We start from the raw sequence: 21,788 nt of genomic DNA, 5'->3' as shown, positions 1-21,788 counted from the left end.
TATCTACTTACTGATGGAGAAATATCATCATCATATTTTTTTAACTGATTCATGAATTCCAAGTGTTTCTTTTCTTCTTCCAGCTGAGCCACAGACTGTTCACTCTTCTGTAATTTCTGTTGAGTACTGGCTAGTTCATCACGCAACCACTGATTCTCCTGGCATAGCCGGCGAACCTGAGCACGCAATTTCTGCTTCTCTGATTCCACTGCATTTAAGTGATTTGACAAGGCCATCATTACCTACAAAGCACGAGAGATTACAATACATTCTTCCTGTACAATGCATTCCTTTAGTATTAACATATAAGGCTTTTCATGCATAGATACCATTGCACTTGTGAAATCTGTTAATGTTTGTCTGGCCCTTTTCATAATTTCCATTTGGTTGTTGATTTCTCTCTACTTCTGCCAGCTTTGCTTGCTGTTCAGCTGAGACTAATCTGAAGAAATTCTTACTCCTATGCTGTGGTGTGATTGCTTTTATTGATGTAACATACAGCAGCTTTTATAAGTTGGCTACCTTGACTGCGGTTTATAGTAACGTACTTTGATAGCTGGGAACAACCTCTCCACAAGTGAAGTAATACAGGCTGTTTTCCGTCTTGTCCGAAATGGTATGTGGCCCCTTTAAGGGCTACACAGCCACAGAATTACTTGTTATGGCAGATTCATACTAGGTCAGCATGAGAACACTGAACCATCCCCACCAGGTGACCAGAAGAGAAGGGGGACAATTTATGTCCATGCTGGTGCAGGAAAAACACTCTTTTACCTGAACAAGGCGGAGCAGCACACACCCTGCCATCCTTGGTAGCAGTTAAAATACCAGGTTTTGTCATGGTTAAGGCTACGTTTTAGTCATGGGTATTTTTAGTAAAAGTCACGGATAGGTCATGGGCAGTAAACAAAAATTCACAGTCCGTGACCTATCCATGACTTCTACTATATACCCCTGACTAAATCTTGGGGGGGAGGATAGGGGCTGTGGATGCTTGGGGGGGCGCCTCTACCACAGGTGCTTGGGGGTGGAGGGGTGTCAGCCCAGGTGCTCGGGGGTGAGCAAGGGGGCCTCCCCACCACAGGTGATGGGGGAGGGTAGCCGGGGGGGCTCCCTACCTGGCTCTGTACCTCCGTGGAAGCAGCAACCTCCCCTCTGCACTCAGCTCCTAGGCAGCGTGCAGAGCTGCCTGGCCATGCCTTCATCTAGGAGCTGAGGGAGGGGCATGTCGCCGGTTTGGGAAGCCCCCCCCGAGGTAAGCGCCACCCAGTGCCTTCACCCCATCCCGTGCCCCAACTCCCTGCCCCCTCCCATACCCAAACTCCTGCTTCTGCTGGGGGGGGGCATGGTGGCCCGAGCCTGCCCCAGAACCGGCCAGTGCGACTAGCCCAGGGGCTGCCTGAGCTGCTCAGGTGGCCCCCATGCCAGGTGCACCAGCTGCTGCAGAAGTCACAGTGGTCACAGAAAGTCACGGAATCCATGACTTCTGTGACAAACTAGTCGCCTTAGTCATGATTCACTGTACCCATTATACTAGTCGCTCCTTTCTTGGTGAGGAGAAAAATTCTTTCCCATCCCCCTGACCCCTCATCAGACTGGCCAACATGAAGTGGGGGGTTTTTCCATATTCCTCACAGTGGGTTGGGAGCTTAGTTAGGGCAAAAAATATGGAACCGAGATTAGGTTATGATGTTGCAACTTATTATGTAAGCTTGGGGTAGATGCCCAGTGCAGGTACTCTGTAAGGCAGGAATAAGGTAATCAGGGGTTTTCAGGGCTCCTATGACAGGTATAGCAGAGAATCAACCTCTCTCCCCCTCAATAGCCCCCTGAACTCTCATTTGGGGGTGATGGTGAGGTCCCAGCAGCTGGTTGGCTGCATACTAGAATGGGTAAAAAAGGAGGGCTGACAGCAGCCCCCCGCATATATGTAAATGATTATGGAATTACCACCACTGCAGTTTTTTCTGCCAGGATTCCCAGACATTTAGGAATAAAGTTGTGCCCTAATTAAATCACATCATCGAGTCTCCTATCCTTCTGGCAGAGCCGGACAAAGGTCACAAAGTACCTAACATGTATGCAAAAACCTATGTATATGCAACTGTAAGGTTGCAAACCGGAACATGAAATGCAAATGTTAAATCATAATTGATTATGTTATTCAGCCTCCATGAAAAATTCACATTCTGCAGAACGTAAGCTTTCATTTTAATATATGTGTTAAGTTTCTAACCCTTATGGTTGCAAAGAAACCTTCCAAATGTAACCCAAAATAGAGCAGTAGTTGAGCACCTATTTCAAACTGTCTGAGAAGGTAGGTTTATGAACTACCAATATTCATCTCAATAAGGTATTAATTCTCCAGCCTAATAATGCTTCAAGGGAAAATAATCATAGGATTCAAATAATCTAAGGTTTGCAATTGTACATCTGACCTGCATATACAATTATGTACAATTACAACTGTTCACACAAGACAGGTAATTGCACACACATATACCCAACAAAGGACAAAGAGCAGTGTCTATCTAAAAACCTCCTGCATTGTTTTTTCTCATTAATACTGCTAAATGCAAAAGTTATTCCTGGGGGAATTCTGCACCACTGTGCATGCACAGAATTCATGTCCCCTGCAGTTTTTTTTGCTTCTCCACAGAAAAATGATTTTCTGACAGGGAAGCAAAGAGAAGCCACAAGAGCAGTGGTGTGACCCTCACCAGTAGTATGTTTTGGGTGCCCAGGGCAGCCAGCAGAGAGGTAAACCTCTGTGGGGCAGGGGAAAGATCCAGCTGGTGGCTCCTACCCTGAGCCAGGCTCAGCTGCTAGTCCCAGCTGGCCTGGGAAAACAGGACTTCCTCTTCCCCTGCACGGCATTCAGGGCCGAGTCAGACCTACCCCAGACTTCTCCCCAGGCTGCAGGAAACTCTGCAAACTACCCCGCCACCCGCCTCCTACAACCATCACTCCTCAGCTGCAGGGGCAGGATCACTGTATGGGGAGCTGCTCCCTCATCTGCATAACCCTCGTGCATCCACACCCCCTCATACCCAGACCCTCCCGCCAAGCCTCACCCCCCTCCTGCACTCTGAACCACCCGCCCGCCCGCAGTGAACCCCACTCTCTGCACATGGACCAGCCCGACGAGCCACCCACACCCGGATCCCCACCCCACCAAGCCCCACTCCCCAGACATCTGGACCCCCCTACTGAACCCCCCATACCAAACTCTATCCCCCCACACACCCCTGCTGAGCCCCAACCACTTTCACCTGGACCCCTCCTGCCCAGTCCATCCCATTACCGTTGTACCCAGAACCCGCCAACAAGCCCCTGTGCATCCAGATCTCCCCCACCCCCAGATTCCCCACTGAGCCACCCACACCCATATTGCCCCCCACAGAATCTCTCAACCCACACCTGGATTCCCCCCACACACTAAGTCCCTCCACACTTACATCTTGCTGGGCTGAGCCTGTCTGCTCACACCTGGTGTGGAGGGGCAGGGCTCTGGGGTATTTTGGGGGCAGGCTCAGTCATTGTGTTCTGCCAGGGTTGGGTGCAGCCTCACCACTGAGTCCATGTCCTGGGGGGTGGGGAGGAGCTGCAGAGTGATCTCCTACCTCTGTGCAGCCAGTGGCCTGTGAGCCCCAATGCCATGCTGGAGCCTCCACATTTATTTGACAAATAAAAATTTACAGAATTTTAAGATATTGTGCGCAGAATTTTTTGGCGCAAAATGCCCTCAGGAGTAAAAAGTAATTTTACTAACTACTATGTAAGGACCATATTCTACGTTCATTGTTTGGGCAAATCTCCCACTGACAGCAGTGTGAAAACTGGTATGGATCACAGGCACCTTATGGCCTTCACTTTTGTAAGCCTGGCTTATATATAATTAAAGAGATCATTTGGCTATACACAGAGAAGGAGTTTGCCACCCTGATTTATGTTCTCACTTTCCTTGATTTCATAAAAAGGTTTCTTTTAAAGTTAGCTTTGAGCATCTCAGAACCTGAATATTTTTATATGCAAGATTCATGTTAACTAAAATTTCAGTTTTTCAGACGGTCGCATCCTTCTTTAAAGGATATCTTTAGGGTAAATGTATTCATATGTTGAATAAACTTTCAGGAAACAACTGTCAATTTCAGGCTCATATTTAATATTTACACACTCCAGTCCATCTACATAGAAGATCAAATTTTCAGCAGGTCTTTCCAAACTTATCTGTATTTTACATGTGTAAAAAATGGCTAAGTAATTAGCTCATCTGCATGTAACCAGTTGTACATACAAAATTTCAAGTATATTTTGGAAAGCCAGGCAAAAGTGTTGCCCAGTTTATTCACAATGCCTGTAGCTATCAGATTTATAACATACTACAATGAATTGAAGTCTTCTGTAAATTTACTCTCTAGAGAAATTTTGGTGGAGGTGGGAAAGTGAAACGAGAAATTAGATTACTCCTTTAGCAAAATGAGTATTATCTTCAGAGGAAAAAAATCTGTGTCACACAAATATTAATGAATTTACACACACAGAGTTTCCCTATCTCACAGTGGTGTACTGTTATCCTCATTTTACATATTGAGAATTGAACCACAAAGATATTCAAAGACTTGTTCAAGGGCACACAGGAAGATTCTGACAGAGCCAGGAATTGAGTCTCATTTCCTGAGTCTAAATCCAGTGCTTTAAGCATTTTTCCTTTTCTATTTCTTTATTTTTCTATAAGGATTTTCTCACAAAGTTAGAGAAAAGTAAAGTTACCTTTTACACCCACAAAAGGTAACTTTAAAAGACCCCATATAACTGATAAAAAATGCCAACAGATATGTTCTTATACAAGGGTTGGAAGGTTTCACACTCTCCAAAGACTGGTTGTCCTACCATTCTTGTTATCTTTTGCAACTTTGTATATTAAACTTGAAAAAAAAGAATTCAAATTGGTAAAAAAGCATTTTGAAAATAAATATTTTTAAAATAGTCTGAAGTCACAAACTAATTTGTTGCAGATCACATGCCCTTCTCTGGCAGCACTTATGCACACACAAATCAGGTTTTTCAGCATCTGCCCACCTTCCCCAAAACAACATTTTTTGCAACCAAGCCATTTCATAAAAAGTCAGTAGAGGGATTCTCTCTTTTAAACAAGGAAAGTTCCTCTGATTCAGTACTCAACTTTTAGCCAACCCTCAAAACTATTTTTTTTTTATTTTACTAAAATGTTGGGTGAACATTAGAGACCCTTATGCCCTACCACTACCAAGTACTAGAAAGATAATCCTAAATTCAAGGGACAAAAAGGATGGTCTTAAAATTATAGTCCTGGACTGGGACTCAGCAGTTCTATTCCCAGCTCTGTATACCTCAGGCAAGTTAGTTAATTTCTCTGTGCCTCTGTTACCCATATATAAAGCGAGGATAACATTTTCCTAACTCTCCAGAGTTGTTGTGAGCATCATCAATACCTGTGAGGTGCTCAGACACTACATGGCAAGTGCCACAAGAAAGCCTATATATAAAATAAAAATTCTTGTTTCACTAAAGTCAATCAAAGAATAGCTTTGTGTTATTTCAGTGGACCAAGATTTAATGCTCAATGCATAATTAGCTGCATAATGCACTAAAACCACCACTGTCAGTCACTCTATATAGTTATTTCAACCTACTTCCCTACAAGCTATAATCAGGTTTTAAAAACTTCTGAATGCAAACTGACACTGCTAATTTTTAATAAATTCTGTGTAAGTCTAAGAATTGATATCCAAGTGTTCAATTCTACACCTCTAACTAAAGCACAGTCCAAAAAGATATAAGTTTGCATTTGCTTTCATATCATAACTGCACACACAGCTTGAAACGATTTCCCCTGCTTCAATTTTACCTGTGCTTCGCTAAGTCCAAGTTCCAACATTTCCAGCGACTTTCGAATCATGTTTGATTTTTCTTCCACCAGATTAGTTTCATCATCTTTCTTCAAACATTTCAATGTCTCAAGTAAGCTCTGCAAAATGGAATTGTGTTCATTCTTCAGTGCCTCTAGTCCCTGAATCACCTGCTTAGTTTTAGAAATTATTTCATCTTGAGTAAGCTTCTCCAACTTCTCTTCCTTTAGATACACCATTGTGGACATATTGTCATACATTCTGTAATGAAAAAGTACAACAGTGAATAACAAATACAAAAATAAAATAATCAACAAAATCAACTGAATATTAATGTTTTAGTTTTAATAAAGCCTGCATACATGTGCATTTTAAATTCAAGTTATGCATGAATAGATGTTTATTCAAAATATATTTATGTGTCTACATACTGCATATAGCACACTTCCACACTGCATGCACTATTTCTAAATGTTGTCATTGAATATCAAAAGTGCTCAACTTTTTCATCTCTGTCCAAAGTTTATATTAAGATACTTTCATAAGCAAAAGAACTGAAAACCAAAAATATATCAATACATGGTAGAAGAATTTCCAGCTAGCACCCAACAGGGCAGATTCTGTGCTCTCTCTCCTTTAAACCACCTGTCTTTCTCTCATAGACTCTGTGCTGCTGCAGAGACCAAAAATGGTCCCTGACATAAGTTAGAGCAGCCCCGGTGCTCCTCTATTTTACAACCACGCCTTCATTCACAGCTGTCCATGTACTAGAGCCCATAATCCCTGTGGTGTTAAGTACACCACTACCAACCCCACCATTTCCTCTATGCTGTAGTTCATAAAGAGAAGCAGTATGGGGCCACATCTGTCAGCTCTATGTTGGAGGATTCTCCCCAGTCCATTGTGGCTACTTTTCAACACATACAGAAGCTGGGATGGAGGACCAGAATCAGCCACAACATATTTCCACAAACATACGATCAGTGAAACACAGGGAATTGCATTTGTCCTTGACTGACTGACACCAGAATTCTCTTTCATTACTGAGAGGGGAGAAGAAAGGAGGAAGAACACCCTCCCTCCCAGCAGCCAGGAACAATACACTCCCTTTACATCACAAAACAAAAGCAGGACTCTAAAATTAGCCTAGGTTTATTATTCTAGTCTAGTCAAAGAGTGGTAACCTCAAGGTACATATGGATCTGAAACTGTTGGCACATCTAATTGTTAGATGTAACTGTTTTTAAATTTCCTATTTAAAAAAAGGCGTAACAGTTTCCATATTATGTAAGAAAGTGCTTAAATATCACAATGCTTGAAGATGACTAATCACCAATTCATTCTGTTATATTACTAGCTCATAAAATACTTTAATGCCCCAATTATTTGAAGGAATTCAGGAGTTCACTATTGAAAGGAATTAAGAGGAACAGTAACAAGCAATATTTTACACTACAAAGAGGTAAGACAAAGGTGACAAAACGCAAAAGGGATCCGTATGATGTCAAATCTTCAGTTAATAAAATGAGAAGCAAAAGCATGATGTGGAATTAACAACAGAAGACATAGGACATCCTATCACTTTTAAGAATCAGATCCTAAGCCAAATGTCCTGTATACCTCTTCCATTCTAAATTAATGTAACAGTTGAACAGACAAATTGTTCCTCTGCACCTAGCAAGGTGACATTTGTATGTTTAGTACACCCTGATACAGTGACAGAGTAGATGCTAGGAGGGGAAGAATACCAAGCAATACCATCATTCTACTTCAGCAAACCTCTGCTAATAGTTAAGAAATCCTAAGGATGACAGCTTAAATCAAACAAACATACTTCAATACAGGGAAGGATTTTACAAAGTAGGTGGAAGTTACACATACTGCTTAAAACTAAAGTTCTCAAAATATATTGAACAAGACTTTCAAAAGTGAATAATGACTTTGGGTACCTAACTTGAGGTATTTAAAAAGGGGCCCAGAATACCAGAATGCTAAGCACATGCCTTCTGAACATTAGGCAAGTTTAAGATGTCTCAAGTTGAGCAATCTTGGCCATTATGTTTGAATGGCTAAATTGTATATTAAAATCAACATATTTAGCACTGTGTAGTAAATAAGCTTATCAATTGCTGATTAGCCGAATATTGTAGTAAGATGTTTTATTTCATGGAACAACTGATAAACAAAAGAAAGAGTAAGATGTTAACTAGCAGCCTCATAGTATCATGTTTTTAAAAATCCAGCACATTCTGATATAATTTTGACATACAAATATACAAATAGAATGTTATACTCTTAAAACTTATTTTAAAATTAAGTAAATACTAATTTAACATAAGATTTTAAAGAGATGCATCAGAAAGAAAAGATATGAGAAATTATTAAATGTTTTAATTTATATAAATTTTCCAAACAATGAAAGAGGTAATAACTATACTGTAACCTCATAGGTATCGTGTTTTTACTATTGATGATTACAATAAAACCAGTACCCAATTTTTCTTTTTGCCCACTCCCACACATAATTTGACATGCTCCCTTTCTCCCTAAAATTAATTATTTCCCTGCTGAATGCAAACTCATTTAATCCTTGTCAGTAAGGAAATGAAGGTAAATAGCAGAAGACATCTGGCCATTATAGATTTTCATTTCACATTAGAGAACCTCTGAAAAGCCTGATTTTAAAGATTAAGTGTTTTTCAGATGTTTGGGATATTTCTGAAATTTTCAAAAGCAGACTGCATGCAAAAATGTCTCCACAGTCTGTAGAAAAAGGGTGGTGAGTCTAGTATGCTGTAACAGAAACCGACAGCAACAGGAAACTGACAGAATAGAATGCTTTTGCTGAGCTATACATTTTAACCACTGCAACAAAAGTTAATTGGATTCCAGATAATGAAGACAGACAGCTGAATAGTAATTTGTTGATAAAAACTGTACCATATAATAAGAAAATATAACAAATCTGTTATAAAGTGAGACACACTGCAAGTGGTCAATCTCCTGGAGTGGAAAAAATAAATGAACTAGTTTGTATAGTGTGTGTCATTTAACTGGGGTTTTTCCTATGGGACACAATTTGTATGCTCAATTAAATCGGAGATGCAAAATGGATGCTGTGACTTGTTACTATGGGGAAAAGGCTTGATAAAGAATGAAGAAACTGGCACACATTTCTCAGAGAATACATTAAAGTTGTAATTAGGAGACTCGAACCCAGCAGCAGCTGCATCTGGTCCAACAGAGCAGCTTGTAAATTGAGCTACCCGGAACAGGAACCCTCAGGAGACAAGGAATGAATGTTTAGAATTAAGTTTTAAATTCAGTGCAGACAAACATATTTAAAACAACATAGTCATGACTTGCAGACCGGACTTTAATTATCCTAAAAACATATTATTGACTTTACATTTGCTCCAATCCTGGGGTTTTAAAAGGGAGGCAATCAGATTCTAAAACTGAATACTAACAGATGTAATAAATTTGTTAGTCTCTAAGGTGCCACAAGTACTCCTTTTCTTTTTGCGGATACAGACTACACGACTGCTACTCTGAAAGATGTAATCCAGATTCTGATATCTATGACCTGTGAATTACCAACCCAAGGAAATGAAATGGGGGATTTTTGAAGGCAACATGAGAAATCCACAATCTGGAGACAAAGCAGCATGATGGAAGCATTCAGAATCTCCTCAATTGTGAATGTCAATATTCAGAATTCTAATGTGTCTCTACTGCCAGGAAAGGAACAGACTCCATCTTTGTGGATGGGATATAAGAGAATGGCCACTTAAATAACATTTCGGTGTACAATAACCTTGAAACTACAGTGAAGACAGACAAATCCTGTCAGAATTAGCCAAGATAATTCAACTTGAAAAACAAAGTGCTTGAGAGAATGATTTACAAAATAGAGGACAAAGGAGATATATTTGATAACATATGGAAACTATGGATTATATTGATGGTATCGAAGTTTAATGAATGATATCTGTATTATAATAGGTTTCAGAGTAACAGCCGTGTTAGTCTGTATTCGCAAAAAGAAAAGGAGTACTTGTGGCACCTTAGAGACTAACCAATTTATTTGAGCATGAGCTTTCGTGAGCTACAGCTCACTTCATCGGATGCATACTGTGGAAATTGCAGAATATCATTATTATATACACAGACACCATGAAACAATACCTCCTCCCACCCCACTCTCCTGCTGTTAATAGCTTATCTAAAGTGATCATCAAGATGGGCCATTTCCAGCACAAATCCAGGTTTTCTCACCCTCCGCCCCCCCACAGACAAACTCACTCTGTTGCTGGTAATAGCCCATCAAAAGTGACCACTCTCTTCACAATGTGTATGATAATCAAGGTGGGCCATTTCCTGCAGAAATCCAGGTTCTCTCACCCCCTCACCCCCCTCCAAAAACCACACACACAAACTCACTCTCCTGCTGGTAATAGCCTATCCAAAGTGACCACTCTCCTTACAACAACTCTGCAGGAGAGTGAGTTTGGGGGGGGGGGGGGTGAGAAAACCTGGATTTGTGCTGGAAATGGCCCACCTTGATTTTCATGCTTGTTGTAAGGAGAGTGGATGAAGTGAGCTGTAGCTCACGAAAGCTAATGCTCAAATAAATTGGTTAGTCTCTAAGGTGCCACAAGTACTCCTTTTCTTTTTGTATTATAATATATTCTGGAAGGACTGCTATATAATTAAGGTTTCATCTTTAAATATGCATAGTATCTTTGGGTTTGTGGGTTTTTTTGGTCAATTACGTTGTTCTGTTCTTTGGGTAGGTTTGGAGTTTAGTTAGTAAATAGGCTATGAAGATTGTGTGGGAAGGGCAAGTATTATATGTAAAGCTGTTCCTCTTCCACCCCACCCCTGAAAAGAAGTGCCATTTTCATGGAGCAACATGGCAAATTTCACTGGGCAACATTAAATTTGAAGCAAATTTTAGTGGCCAGTTTCAGCCAAACAATGCTTTATTAATAGGTTCTAGAAAAGCCAGACTGGTGTTTTTCCAGTGTGAAACCGAAGCCTGAGCCCCACCGCCCATGGCCAAGGCCAAAGCCCGAGGGCTTCTGCCCTGGGCAGGGGGCAGCTATGCCCACCCCCACCCCCCCACCTGGGGCAGCAGGCTTGGGCGGGCTCGGGCTTTGGTCCCCCCTCCTGGGGTCGTGTAGTAATTTTTGTTGTCAGAAGGGGATCACAGTGTAATGAAGTTTGAGAACCCCTGATCTACCAAAACAGTTGCCTGACACACTGCTGCTCAGGAAGGCTTCAGACCTACTGTTATGAAAAAGGAGAGGGCAGGGGGAGACAATCTACAAGTGAACTACTACTAACAAAAAAAATTAAGAGACCTGGGGGTGGGGGAAGTTTACTGTACTTGTAGAAGTGTGCTGATATTTGAAATACAGCCTAGTGAACACAACTAGTTCCAAAACATAATCCAAAACTTCTGAATGCTATTCTATAATAATTTTATAGCTCCACTCTAGACCCTTATAAAAACGGTCAAATAACCTTGATACATTGGCTATAAATAAATTAGAAGAATAGGCAGTGATTTGAACAAGGGTAGCGCGATGTCTGCACCAGACATAAAAGGTACTGAATCTTTTATGAGGTATATAAATATTCACTAACATTCTAAACAGCTGTCTCAAAGAATAACTCCTCTGGATGCTGAGACAAGAAGATTTATCATCTCTTAGCTCAATCACAAGGTTTCAGAGACATTACAGTGCACAGTTAGTCACATCACAACAATTTAATTTTGATTGCCTGCACTTAAAAGAAAAAAAACTATGCATTTTGAACTGCACTAAATTTTGTTCAAGAAATTCCAGTTTATGCTTTAAATCTGAAATGTACATATATTAAAGAGACTGAAATAACAAATGTTAGTTTAGCCCCTAAACATGAACACTACCATTTAAAGATGACTTGCAAAGACGCACACACAAAATGTTTTTATCCTGTTTTTTAAAAACTATACAAAAGTCAACCCCTTTAGATCACCTTTAAGAAAAAGACAGTTCATGTAAAATTTCACACCTAGACCCACACACTTAATTGTAATTCGCACATAGATTCTCAATAAAAGAATAGTTGTAGCTACACTCTGTTTCCTTAAGGCTGAAATGCATCTATCAAAATGAATCTTTGCCATGTATAGCAATTACTATTCATTAAGCAACAAATTCTGTTTTGTTCACTTAGAAAACTCCAATGGCAATTTTGTCCAAGTAAAGACTGCAGGATTTGGCACATGGGCCCTACTTGCAGAAGAGACAAACAATTTTTTAAAGTTCTAGATTTTGAAAGTCAAAGAGAGTTGAGCACCTCTTCTCTACCTTATGCACTTTAGAAAAGCCCATGCTTTATGCTTATAACTATGAAAAGATGTAGAATTAGAAGTTTAAATTAAGTTAAATTAGATAGTTTTCATGTATTTCATGTATTTAATGCTTTGGAATTTCTCATTCTAGTATACTCTGAAAAAGTTTAGTAAATATGCTAAATGTTTTGTCAAGTTAAATCATCAGTGAACCTTTTTCTGAATAGCTTATCTATTGCATGTATATTTGAACATTAGAAAATAAGGCCTCACACAATTAACAATGAAATCATAGCTGTTCTAAGGTTTAGTCAAGTTGTATGTTTTGAGATGAGCAGCTACAAGCACTATGGGAAATAGATATAGATAACAACACATATACACACTGTTACTCCTGGGGGAATTCTGCACCACTATGCATGCACAGAATTAGTGTCCCCAGCAGATTTCTCTGCTTCCCTGCAGAAAAATGACTTTCTGATGGGGAAGCAAAGGGAAGCCACAAGAGCGGTCATGCAACCCACCCCAACAGTATGTTTTGGGTACCCAGGGCAGCCGGCAGAGAGGTAAGTCACTGTGGGGCAGGGGGCGGGACCGGAAAAGACCCGGCTGGTAGCTCCTACCCAGTGCTGGGCTCAGCTGCTAGTCCCAGCTGGGCTGGAGAGGATGAGACTTCCTCTTCCCTTGCACAGCAACTGCGGCCATATCAGACCCATCCCCCCAGATTTCTCCCCTGGCTGTAGGAAGCTCTGCAAACTCCCCCCTTCTCCTCCCCGGCACTTCCTGCACCAATTGCTCCTCAGCTGCAGGGGGAAGGATCACTGTACAGGGAGCTGCTCCCTCATCCACCCAACCCCTGTACATCCATACCCCCTCATATCCTGACCCTCCGGATGAGCCACACACACAAACCGGCACCAAACCCCCACCCTCCCCCTGACAAGCCCCACTCCCCCAAACCTAGGAAACTAACAGATATTAAGAACTACTTTACCGAATTAATCTGCAAATACACAAGCTTACAGCGAAGGTGTCAAGTCAGAAATGGCTAGATTTCCTTAAACTACAGTACACCCTTGCTATAATGAACCTGTCAGGCCATTTGTTCATTATAGCAAAAGAGCCCCACTGCAGCGGCAGGGCCGGAGGAGCTGTTAACCCCCGCTGCAGAAGCGAGGCTGGAAGTGGGATCCAGGGACTAGCTTCATTAGAGCCGAAGGTTCATTATGATGAAGGGAGTTATAGTGAGGGTGTACTATAACTGAAAGGTATTGATGAAAATTTTCTATGCAAGGATCAGCAGCTTAAAAAAAGTTTGGAGGTCTCAGATACAAGACAGATATTCCAGTCTGAATACAGTGCCATATCTGTCAGTCAGAAGCGAACCTTGCTCTTAAAGGATAATGCCTTCTTAGGAATTTGTGTCTAAGATCTTAACTAATACTTCGCTTTTCTCCAACAGGCAATTTCTAACAACATACATTGTGTTTTTATACATTGCATCATGTGGGTGTCGTTTAAAATCTTCTCTCTTTTCCACATATGTAACCTTCACCCACAATCATACAGTAGGCTTGGTCATTTGATATCCTTAAGGGCCAACGTGTAATGCCAGCTTTGGTGCAAAACCAAGAATAGAACCAGGTCAGACTCCCAGTCAATATCCTATCTTACCCCCACCAAAAAACTTCACTAAAAAGTGGATTTTCTAAGCCCTGAGCTAGTGGCTATGCTTTGGAGCATAACTCTACTGAATAAAATGGGAAGATTAGATGAAGTAGCAAGTTTGAAGGACCATAAACTCATAATACTGTTCTAATGATCAGAATGTTGGAGGCACCACGGCAAATCTCCACAATTCAAAAAACCTACAGTAACTTACTAGCACACTTTTCTGCTATGAAACATTAACTAGTAAGAACAGAGGTGGCTACATGCTCCAACATTTCAATTGGTCTTTATCATTTAAAAAGAAAACTATTAGCTCTACACCAACTACGCACAGAACAAGTCCCTTAAGTTATTTTAAGGAATATTCCTCTAAAATACTGTGAAAATGCTGCTAAAATACTCCTCTCCCATGTTCTTATTTTAGAGACCTAATTCAGGTCCTTAGTCATCCTATGTCAGCTTTGTTGTCCCTTTTAAATAAAGGTATACAGACTATATACACATCGTGCCTCGGGTGTATTTTCTTTCTACAACTGGTCTTCATATGGAACTCAGGTTAATCCTCCTCTTAATTCCTCTCTCTTGAAAGTTCAAGTACTATCTTTGGACACTAACTTTTGTCACTAGGAGCCAATACAAGATTTTTTAATAGCCGAGCTTTTGAGACTAGACGTGATAATAATTTACTACTTAATTACAAATATTGAAAAAAAGACGGTATTTGTGACCTCTTGATGGTACTGACATATGTCATATTAAAGACTGAATGAAGTCGAGGATTTAACCTACAACCTTGACATTACAAGGCTGTAAGGATAAACATAAAAAAAAATACCAACAGTTACATTTTTGTTAGAGCTTTAAAATTTACAAAATGTATTTATTAACTTCTAAAATCTTACATAGAGTGAACATGCCTGTTCCTTAGGTGGATGACTTCATTAGTACAGACAACATGCTAGAAATATTAAGTATGTTGCATTATATGACAAAGCCCCAGGGTTATTTTAAGGCTACCCATTTTAATAAATTATGTTTCAATTAAGAGTTTCTGCTTGTTTAGATGAATATATTAATATATGTTTAGCATGATACATGTATGGAGTCTTAATGCCCTAGGTTGTTATAAAACTGTATTTTGTATGGAAATCCTGTGGAGTGACACAACAATTGGGTCAATAATTGAAGATTCATTCAGTTTTTTTTTCTTGTTAAACAGAGGTCAGACAATTTACCAGGATAGTTTTGTTTAAACCAAATATTTGATAGAAAAATAACCTTTATAAATCCACAGTGAGAGTAAGGTTGACAAATTTCTTGAATAAACTGCAATTAAGCTATGACCAGGGGGAGGGGAAGGGGTTACATCTTTAATAAATTTTTAAAGCCACTTGCTCTGTGCTCTACCTAGCCAATTCTCGTGAAATACAATCTGTTCTTATTTCTGTGTGCTGATTACATATATGCAAGGATAATCATTGAACTAATTTCAGAAATGAAATGTTATAATTATTTTGGGGGAGATTTTGGACTGCCCCTCTGCTAGGTGGCTTTTGAGCTCTCCTCGGACCTCCCAATTCTTGGCTGCTCTAGGGGCTGGTGTGAGCCCCAGAATAACTTAGGCCTGGTCTTCATGCATTTTTTGTAGCAATTTAGCTATTTTGGTATGGGTGTAATTTTCTACCAAAATAGTTCCATCAATAGAAAGGTGCCTTATACAAGCATAACTTACTCCTCTTCCCTCACAAAGGCAAGCTATGCTTATACAAGCTCCTTTATACATGGTATAACTGTGTCCACATTGGGAGTCTATACCGCTTCAACTATCATGATATAAATTAAGCAGTAGAATTTTTGTGCTTACACAAGCCCTTTTGACAGCCCAGACTCTGGTCTTGTCATTAGAACAGGCTCCCTGGGCTCCTTATGGGCTGCAACTCTGCCTAGAATCTCCCTAATGAAGCTGAGTGCTTTGGTCCCACTGCAACATGCCTCTCTTGCCCCAGATGACAGGGCATGCAAGGGATCCTTGGAAGTTATGGCTGTCCTTCACATTGCCTATGCTAGGGAATCCTCCCCCGCTGGTTACAGTGGTTTTGGGAACCCTTTATGCCACATGAAAGGCTCAGAGTGCCATAATTCGGCCAGAGCTCAGGTGAGGATCTCTTTCCTTTAAGTTCTGCCTCTTTATACTATCAGAAATATACGACAAGGAAGAAAAGAACAGTTACTAACCCTACTTAACCGAGGTTCTTCAAGATGTTGTCAATATGAATTCTACTGTCTACATGTGCCGCACGTATGCAGAATTGGAGGTTTTTGCCTAGCGTTCTCCACCAGAGCTGCACATGTGGTCTGTGCCTCTTCCTGATCCTCTGTGAGAGCATAAAGAATGGAGCAGCTGCAACCTCCCTCAGTTGCCTCACAATTCAAAGCCTGTGTTAGCTGAGGACTCCAAAAGCAGGGACAGAAGGTGGGTTGTGGGATCCAAACTGAAATCTTGAAGAACCAGTTACTACAGAGTAAGTACTCTTCTTCGAGTATACACCAGTGTGGATCCCACTGTAAGTAACAGGAAGTAGTATTCTCTCAGGATGATGGGAATGAGAAGTCTCAACTGTGTAAGTCAAACGCCAATGGAAAAAGAACTGCTCTCGCAAACTTGTTATTGGACCTTGCAGCTTAGTCTGAACATACTACTTGATAGAGGTCAGCTGGTTACTTCAGGTTGCTGCTTTGCAGATTTCTGATATTGGTACATTCCTAAAGCAGGTGGAAGATGTCACTTGAGCTCTGGTGGAGAGCGCCTTGATGTTTGGTGGGAGGGTTACACAAGTTAACTGGAAATAGTGATACACACTGTCATATACATTTGGATATTCTCTTTGAGAAGATGGCCTGATCCTCAGAACACCCAACTATAGCCACTAAAATAGATTGGGAGACAGTCTGAACAGTTTGTAATGTAATACAGTTAAGTCCAGACATCTCATCTGTGCAACTTCCCCCACCCCCCGTGCAGAGTGTGGTTTCAGGAAGACAGGTAGATCAAATTGTGAGACCACATTGGTGATGAATTTTGGGTGACATCTTAGCACCACCTTATCCCTGTAAAATGCTGTATATGTAGGTTCAATCACACCCACTGGAAGATCACTCACTCTTCTGGCTGAAGTGACAGCCACTAGGAATATCCTCTTCAGAATGAGTAGTGTAAGATCCATTCCAAAAGAGGTTCAAAAGGAAGGCTCTTTGAGCCTCAGGGAGGACTATGTGAGGTCCTGGGCAAGAGTTGGTTCTCTGACTGGTGGGCAAATATGTCAGAGCCCTTTGAGGAACTTCAATAACACTGAGCAAGAAAAGGCAAAGCATGATTGTTCAGGAAGCTGACAAACAGATATTGCTGCGAGGTAGACCCTGACAGAACTGAATGAAAGGCCAGGCAGTTTGAAGCACAACAAGTAACTGAGGATCTTTGGTATCAAGGCCTGAACCAGGTCCAGAGTATGTTGGGATACCCATATCAAAAGCCATTTCCATTTACATGAATAAGTCTTTCTTCTGTTCAGTGTTTTCCTGTTCTGTATCAGGATTTCATGGACGGTATGGAGCAGTCTCTGTCCGTGTTACTCAATCAGCCAACAGACATGCAGAGCACTTATTTGAGATCTGGATGTGGTTTCTAGCAATAGTCCTGTCAAAGCAGGTCCAGGAATCCAGGAGCTGGACCAGCAGCTGATTGGTCAACTGTGGCATATACATACACACACACACACACGCACACCACTCCTTACCCAGTAGCAGTACATACACTGTACAATTATATTAATGACCAGCACAACCCTGATTTTCATTTAACATCTCACATGATATTCTTTGGTGAACCAGAAGGTAACACCAGGATCAGGATATTTTTTTCACACCCTTGCCAGTTGGCACTGAGGGATTTATGGGTCACAGTAGCACCATGTCCAGAACTTGATAGCTTCCAGATAGAGGGGAGATGAACATTCTCCTACTTGTTTGTCTATACAGTGCATCACAGTTGTGTTGTCTGTCAGGAGCTGCACTGTGGAGTTTTGAAGACTAGACAGGAAGGCTATATGCAGGCTAGCCTAATTGCTTTTAGCTCTGGGATTAATGATGGGTGCCCCCATGTTTTCCAGGGATGAGGTCCCTGCAAATGGTCCAGGTGTGCTCTCCAAGCTGTCCCTAATGCATCTGTGATTAAAGTCCTTGTCAGGGCAGAAGCTGAAAACAGTACCCCACTGCACATTTGTGGATTCCTTCCACCATCTCAGTTCTGCAATGACATGAGATAGAACCACAATCTTCTTGTTTGGTTGGTTTTCAAATAGACCAAACTGAGCCAGAGCTGGAGCGGTTGTAGTTCAAATCTGGCAACCATCACCACATAAGGGCACACTAACATGGCCTAACAAATGCTGTCATATTTGTACCATCTTAGTTGGGTTTCATAATATCCTGAAAAATACCAACTGCATTGATGGGAACCTGTCTTCAGGAAGGTACACTCTTCCTACCTGGAGTCAATCCAGGAACTATATTGTCTGTGATTGGATAAGAGAGGCAAGTGTTACCATCCTGAATGTAAAGTGGTGTACGTATTGTTCAGCCTCCTCAGTTCTAGCATAAGACAAACACCCCCTTTCGTCTTTGGGATAAGGAAATATTGGGAGTAGAAGCCTCCTCCCCTGTATGTTTGTGGTACCTCTTCTATGCCTCCCAGACAAAGCAGTTAGTCCACTTCTATTTCTCTCATCAGAAGGTTCTCAAAGAGGGACAGGGCAAAGGGGTGAGTAGGGACAGGGTAAGGAATGGAAATATATACGGTAGTCTTGGACAATGATGTTTAATGCCCATTTGTCAGCTGTGATGGTTGCCCAGTGCCAGTAAAAAGGGGCAAGGCAGTTTCTGAAAGTAGGGGCAGGCTCCAGATACGCTGCAGCATAACTCTTGGTGCTCTGGTCAAATCTGATGGAGAGTTGACCAAGGAGACAGAAGATAGATATCACCTGGAGTACCTAAGCCTCTCTCTTCATTGGTACCCTAGCTATTGAACCCAGAAGTAGGATGCTGCCCTCTACTGGTGATGGTACTTGTAGGGTTTCCTATAAGGAGATGGCAGATTCCCACAGATCACAGTGTGGCCTTTGAGTCCTGGAGGGAAAGAAGCACTTCATCTGTTCTCTGGCTGCCCATCTTATTGTTACAAAAAAAAAAAGTCACACGATCATTTATCTTTTTAAATCCAGCTGTTTTCTGTGTCTCATAATTAAAGGCTAAAGTCTTATCAGGTAGCAGTTTTGCACATAAAGCTGTTTCATCACAATTATAAAGTTGTTCTTTGTGGTAGTCTTCATTTTGTAAAATAGATTTTAACTCGGTGGGAAATGCGTTTGCAGCTGATTCATCAGCTGACCGGCTTTCTCCAGAAATCGATACCTGCACTATGGCATGATACTTTTTTAAAAAAAACTTATAAACCCCTTGCTGGCTTGGAATGATTCATCCCCCGTTAAATTTCCAAATTTTGTCACTTGGGCTTGAAGAATTGGCCAACTTAGCGGCATTCCTTTCAGCCTTTTCTGAGCAAACCCCGTGCGCATGGCTTTGTCTATTGTGGGTTTTGCTGAATAGTGCACACATTTTCACTTAAGCCCCGCAGCAGAATCAATATTTTGTACGAAGCCATTCAGTTTAGATTTGTTTTTTAGCCACCCTCGGAGAGTAGATTTGGCAATCCCAATATCTTTTAAAACTTTGGCCTGGGTTTCTCCGCTATTTACTCGATCTATTGCAGCTAGCTTTTCTTCTACAGTGTAGGAACGTTGACGCTTGCCCTCTGCCATTATATTAGGCCTACGGTTAAAATTTTCTAATGTAGTATATATATTACTATATAACTACTATATGTTATATATCTCTCTAGCGTGACAATGACTAAGCATGCATAATACGTCTTTACCAATATTGGTAAAGATGTACAACACATTACCGCTCTGCACTTCCTTTCTATTTCTATGTCAGTGAGTTAGTGAGCAAATCTGTAGCGCTACATAGCAAGTTCCTGTGCCGCGTGTTAACGAGTCTCACGTGTTAAACAGGTAGCACTGGGAGGCATGGCACTACCACACGTTAAGCAGATTCGCGTGTAAACGGGTCTCTACTGTATTTTGTGATCAGGACTTGGTAGTTTGCCACCCAAAGTTGCACTGAGGCTGATGAATATGCCTTGCATCCAAATAATTCCAAACTTTTTGCACCTTTGTTCTAAGAAGTGCCTTTAGTGGACTTAAATTTTTCTTGCACTGCTAAAACAACTAGGATCCCTGGATATGACTTGGCATAAAAGTGCTCAAAGCCCTTTTAGGGCATTTGATCTCTCTTCCTTACTTCTTTAGCAAATGAATTGGTGGGAACTAGGGTTGTCAATTAATCACAGTTAACTCATGCAATTAACTCAAAAAATTAATCGCCATTAAAAAAATTAATTGTGATTAATCGCAGTTTTAATCACACTGTTAAACAATAGAATACTAATTGAAATTTATTAAATATTTTTGGATGTTTTTCTACATTTTAAAATATATTGATTTCAATTACAACACAGTATACAAAGTTGACAGTGCTCACTTTATATTATTTTTATTACAAATATTTGCACTGTAAAATGGCAAACAAAAGAAAGTTTTTTCAATTCACCTCATACAAGTACTTAGTGCAATCTCTTTATTTTGTAAGAGTAACTTACAAATGTAAATTTTTTTTTTGGTTACATAACTGCACTCAAAACCAAAACAATGTAAAAATTTTAGAGCCAACAAGTCCACTCAGTCCTACTTCTTGTTCAGCCAATTGTTAAGACAAACAAGTTTGTTTACATTTACAGGAGATAATACTGGCCGCTTCTTATTTACAATGTCACCTGAAAGTGAGACCAGGCATTTGCATGGCACTTTTGTAGCCAACATTGCAGGGTATTTACGTGCCAGTTATGCTAAACATTCATATGCCCCTTCATGCTTCGGCCACCATTCCAGAGGACATGCTTCCATGCTGATGATGCTCGTTAAAAATATTATGTATTAATTAAATTTGTGACTGAACTCCTGGGGGGAGAATCGTATGTCTCCTACTCTGTTTTACCAGCATTCTGCCATATATTTCATGTTATAGCAGTCTTGGATGATGACCCAGCACACGTTAAGTTTAAAAACACTTTCACAGCAGATTTGACAAAACACAAAGAAGGTACCAATGTGAGATTTCTAAAGACAGACATATCACTCAACTCAAGGTTTAAGAATCTGAAGTGCCTTCCAAAATCTGAGAGGGACGAGGCATAGAGCATGCTTTCAAAAGTCTTAAAAGAGCAACACTCCGATGCGAAAACTACAGAACCCGAACCATCAAAAAAGAAAATCAACCTTTCTGCTGGTGCCATCTGACTCAGATGATGAAAATGAACATGTGTTGGTTCACACTGCTCTGGATGGTTATCGAGCAGAACCAGTCATCAGCATAGACACATCCTCTGGAATGGTGGTCGAAGCATGAAGGGACAGATGAATCTTTAGTACATCTGGCACATAAATATCTTGCAGCTCTGGCTACAACAGTGCCTGCTCTCTCTTTCAGGTGATATTGTAAAGAAGAAGTGGGCAGCATTATCTCCTGCAAATGTAAACAACTTGTTTGTCTGAGTGATTGGCTGAACGAGAAATAGGGCTGAGCGGACTTGTAGGCTCTAAAGTTTTCCATTGCACTCAAAAATAAAAGTTATTTTTTGTACATAATTCTACTTTTGTAAGTTCTATTTTCATGATAAAGAGATTGCACTAAACTATTCGTATTAG

The 21,788-nt window shown here is 40.7% G+C and overlaps 1 protein-coding gene across 10 annotated transcripts in view; it reads right to left on the bottom strand.

Annotated features, from left to right (window-relative positions):
* The window catches only part of KLC1 (kinesin light chain 1), a 91,672-nt gene that overhangs the window by 55,344 nt on the left and 14,540 nt on the right, over positions 1–21,788 (bottom strand). For all 10 annotated transcript variants that reach the window (XM_037901028.2, XM_037901025.2, XM_037901027.2 and 7 more), the window contains exons 2-3: positions 5,891–6,152; positions 12–242 (exon numbers count right to left, since the gene is read on the bottom strand). In XM_037901028.2, the coding sequence (XP_037756956.1) occupies positions 12–242; positions 5,891–6,151 (492 nt within the window). In that variant the 5' untranslated portion in view covers position 6,152. The remainder of the gene's footprint in view (positions 1–11; positions 243–5,890; positions 6,153–21,788) is intronic.

This window comes from Chelonia mydas, chromosome 6 (genome assembly GCF_015237465.2).
Source record: "Chelonia mydas isolate rCheMyd1 chromosome 6, rCheMyd1.pri.v2, whole genome shotgun sequence".
Taxonomy (NCBI): Eukaryota; Metazoa; Chordata; order Testudines; family Cheloniidae; genus Chelonia; species Chelonia mydas.
Note: the sequence above shows the minus strand (reverse complement) of the source record. Positions and strands in the feature narration are given on the sequence as shown.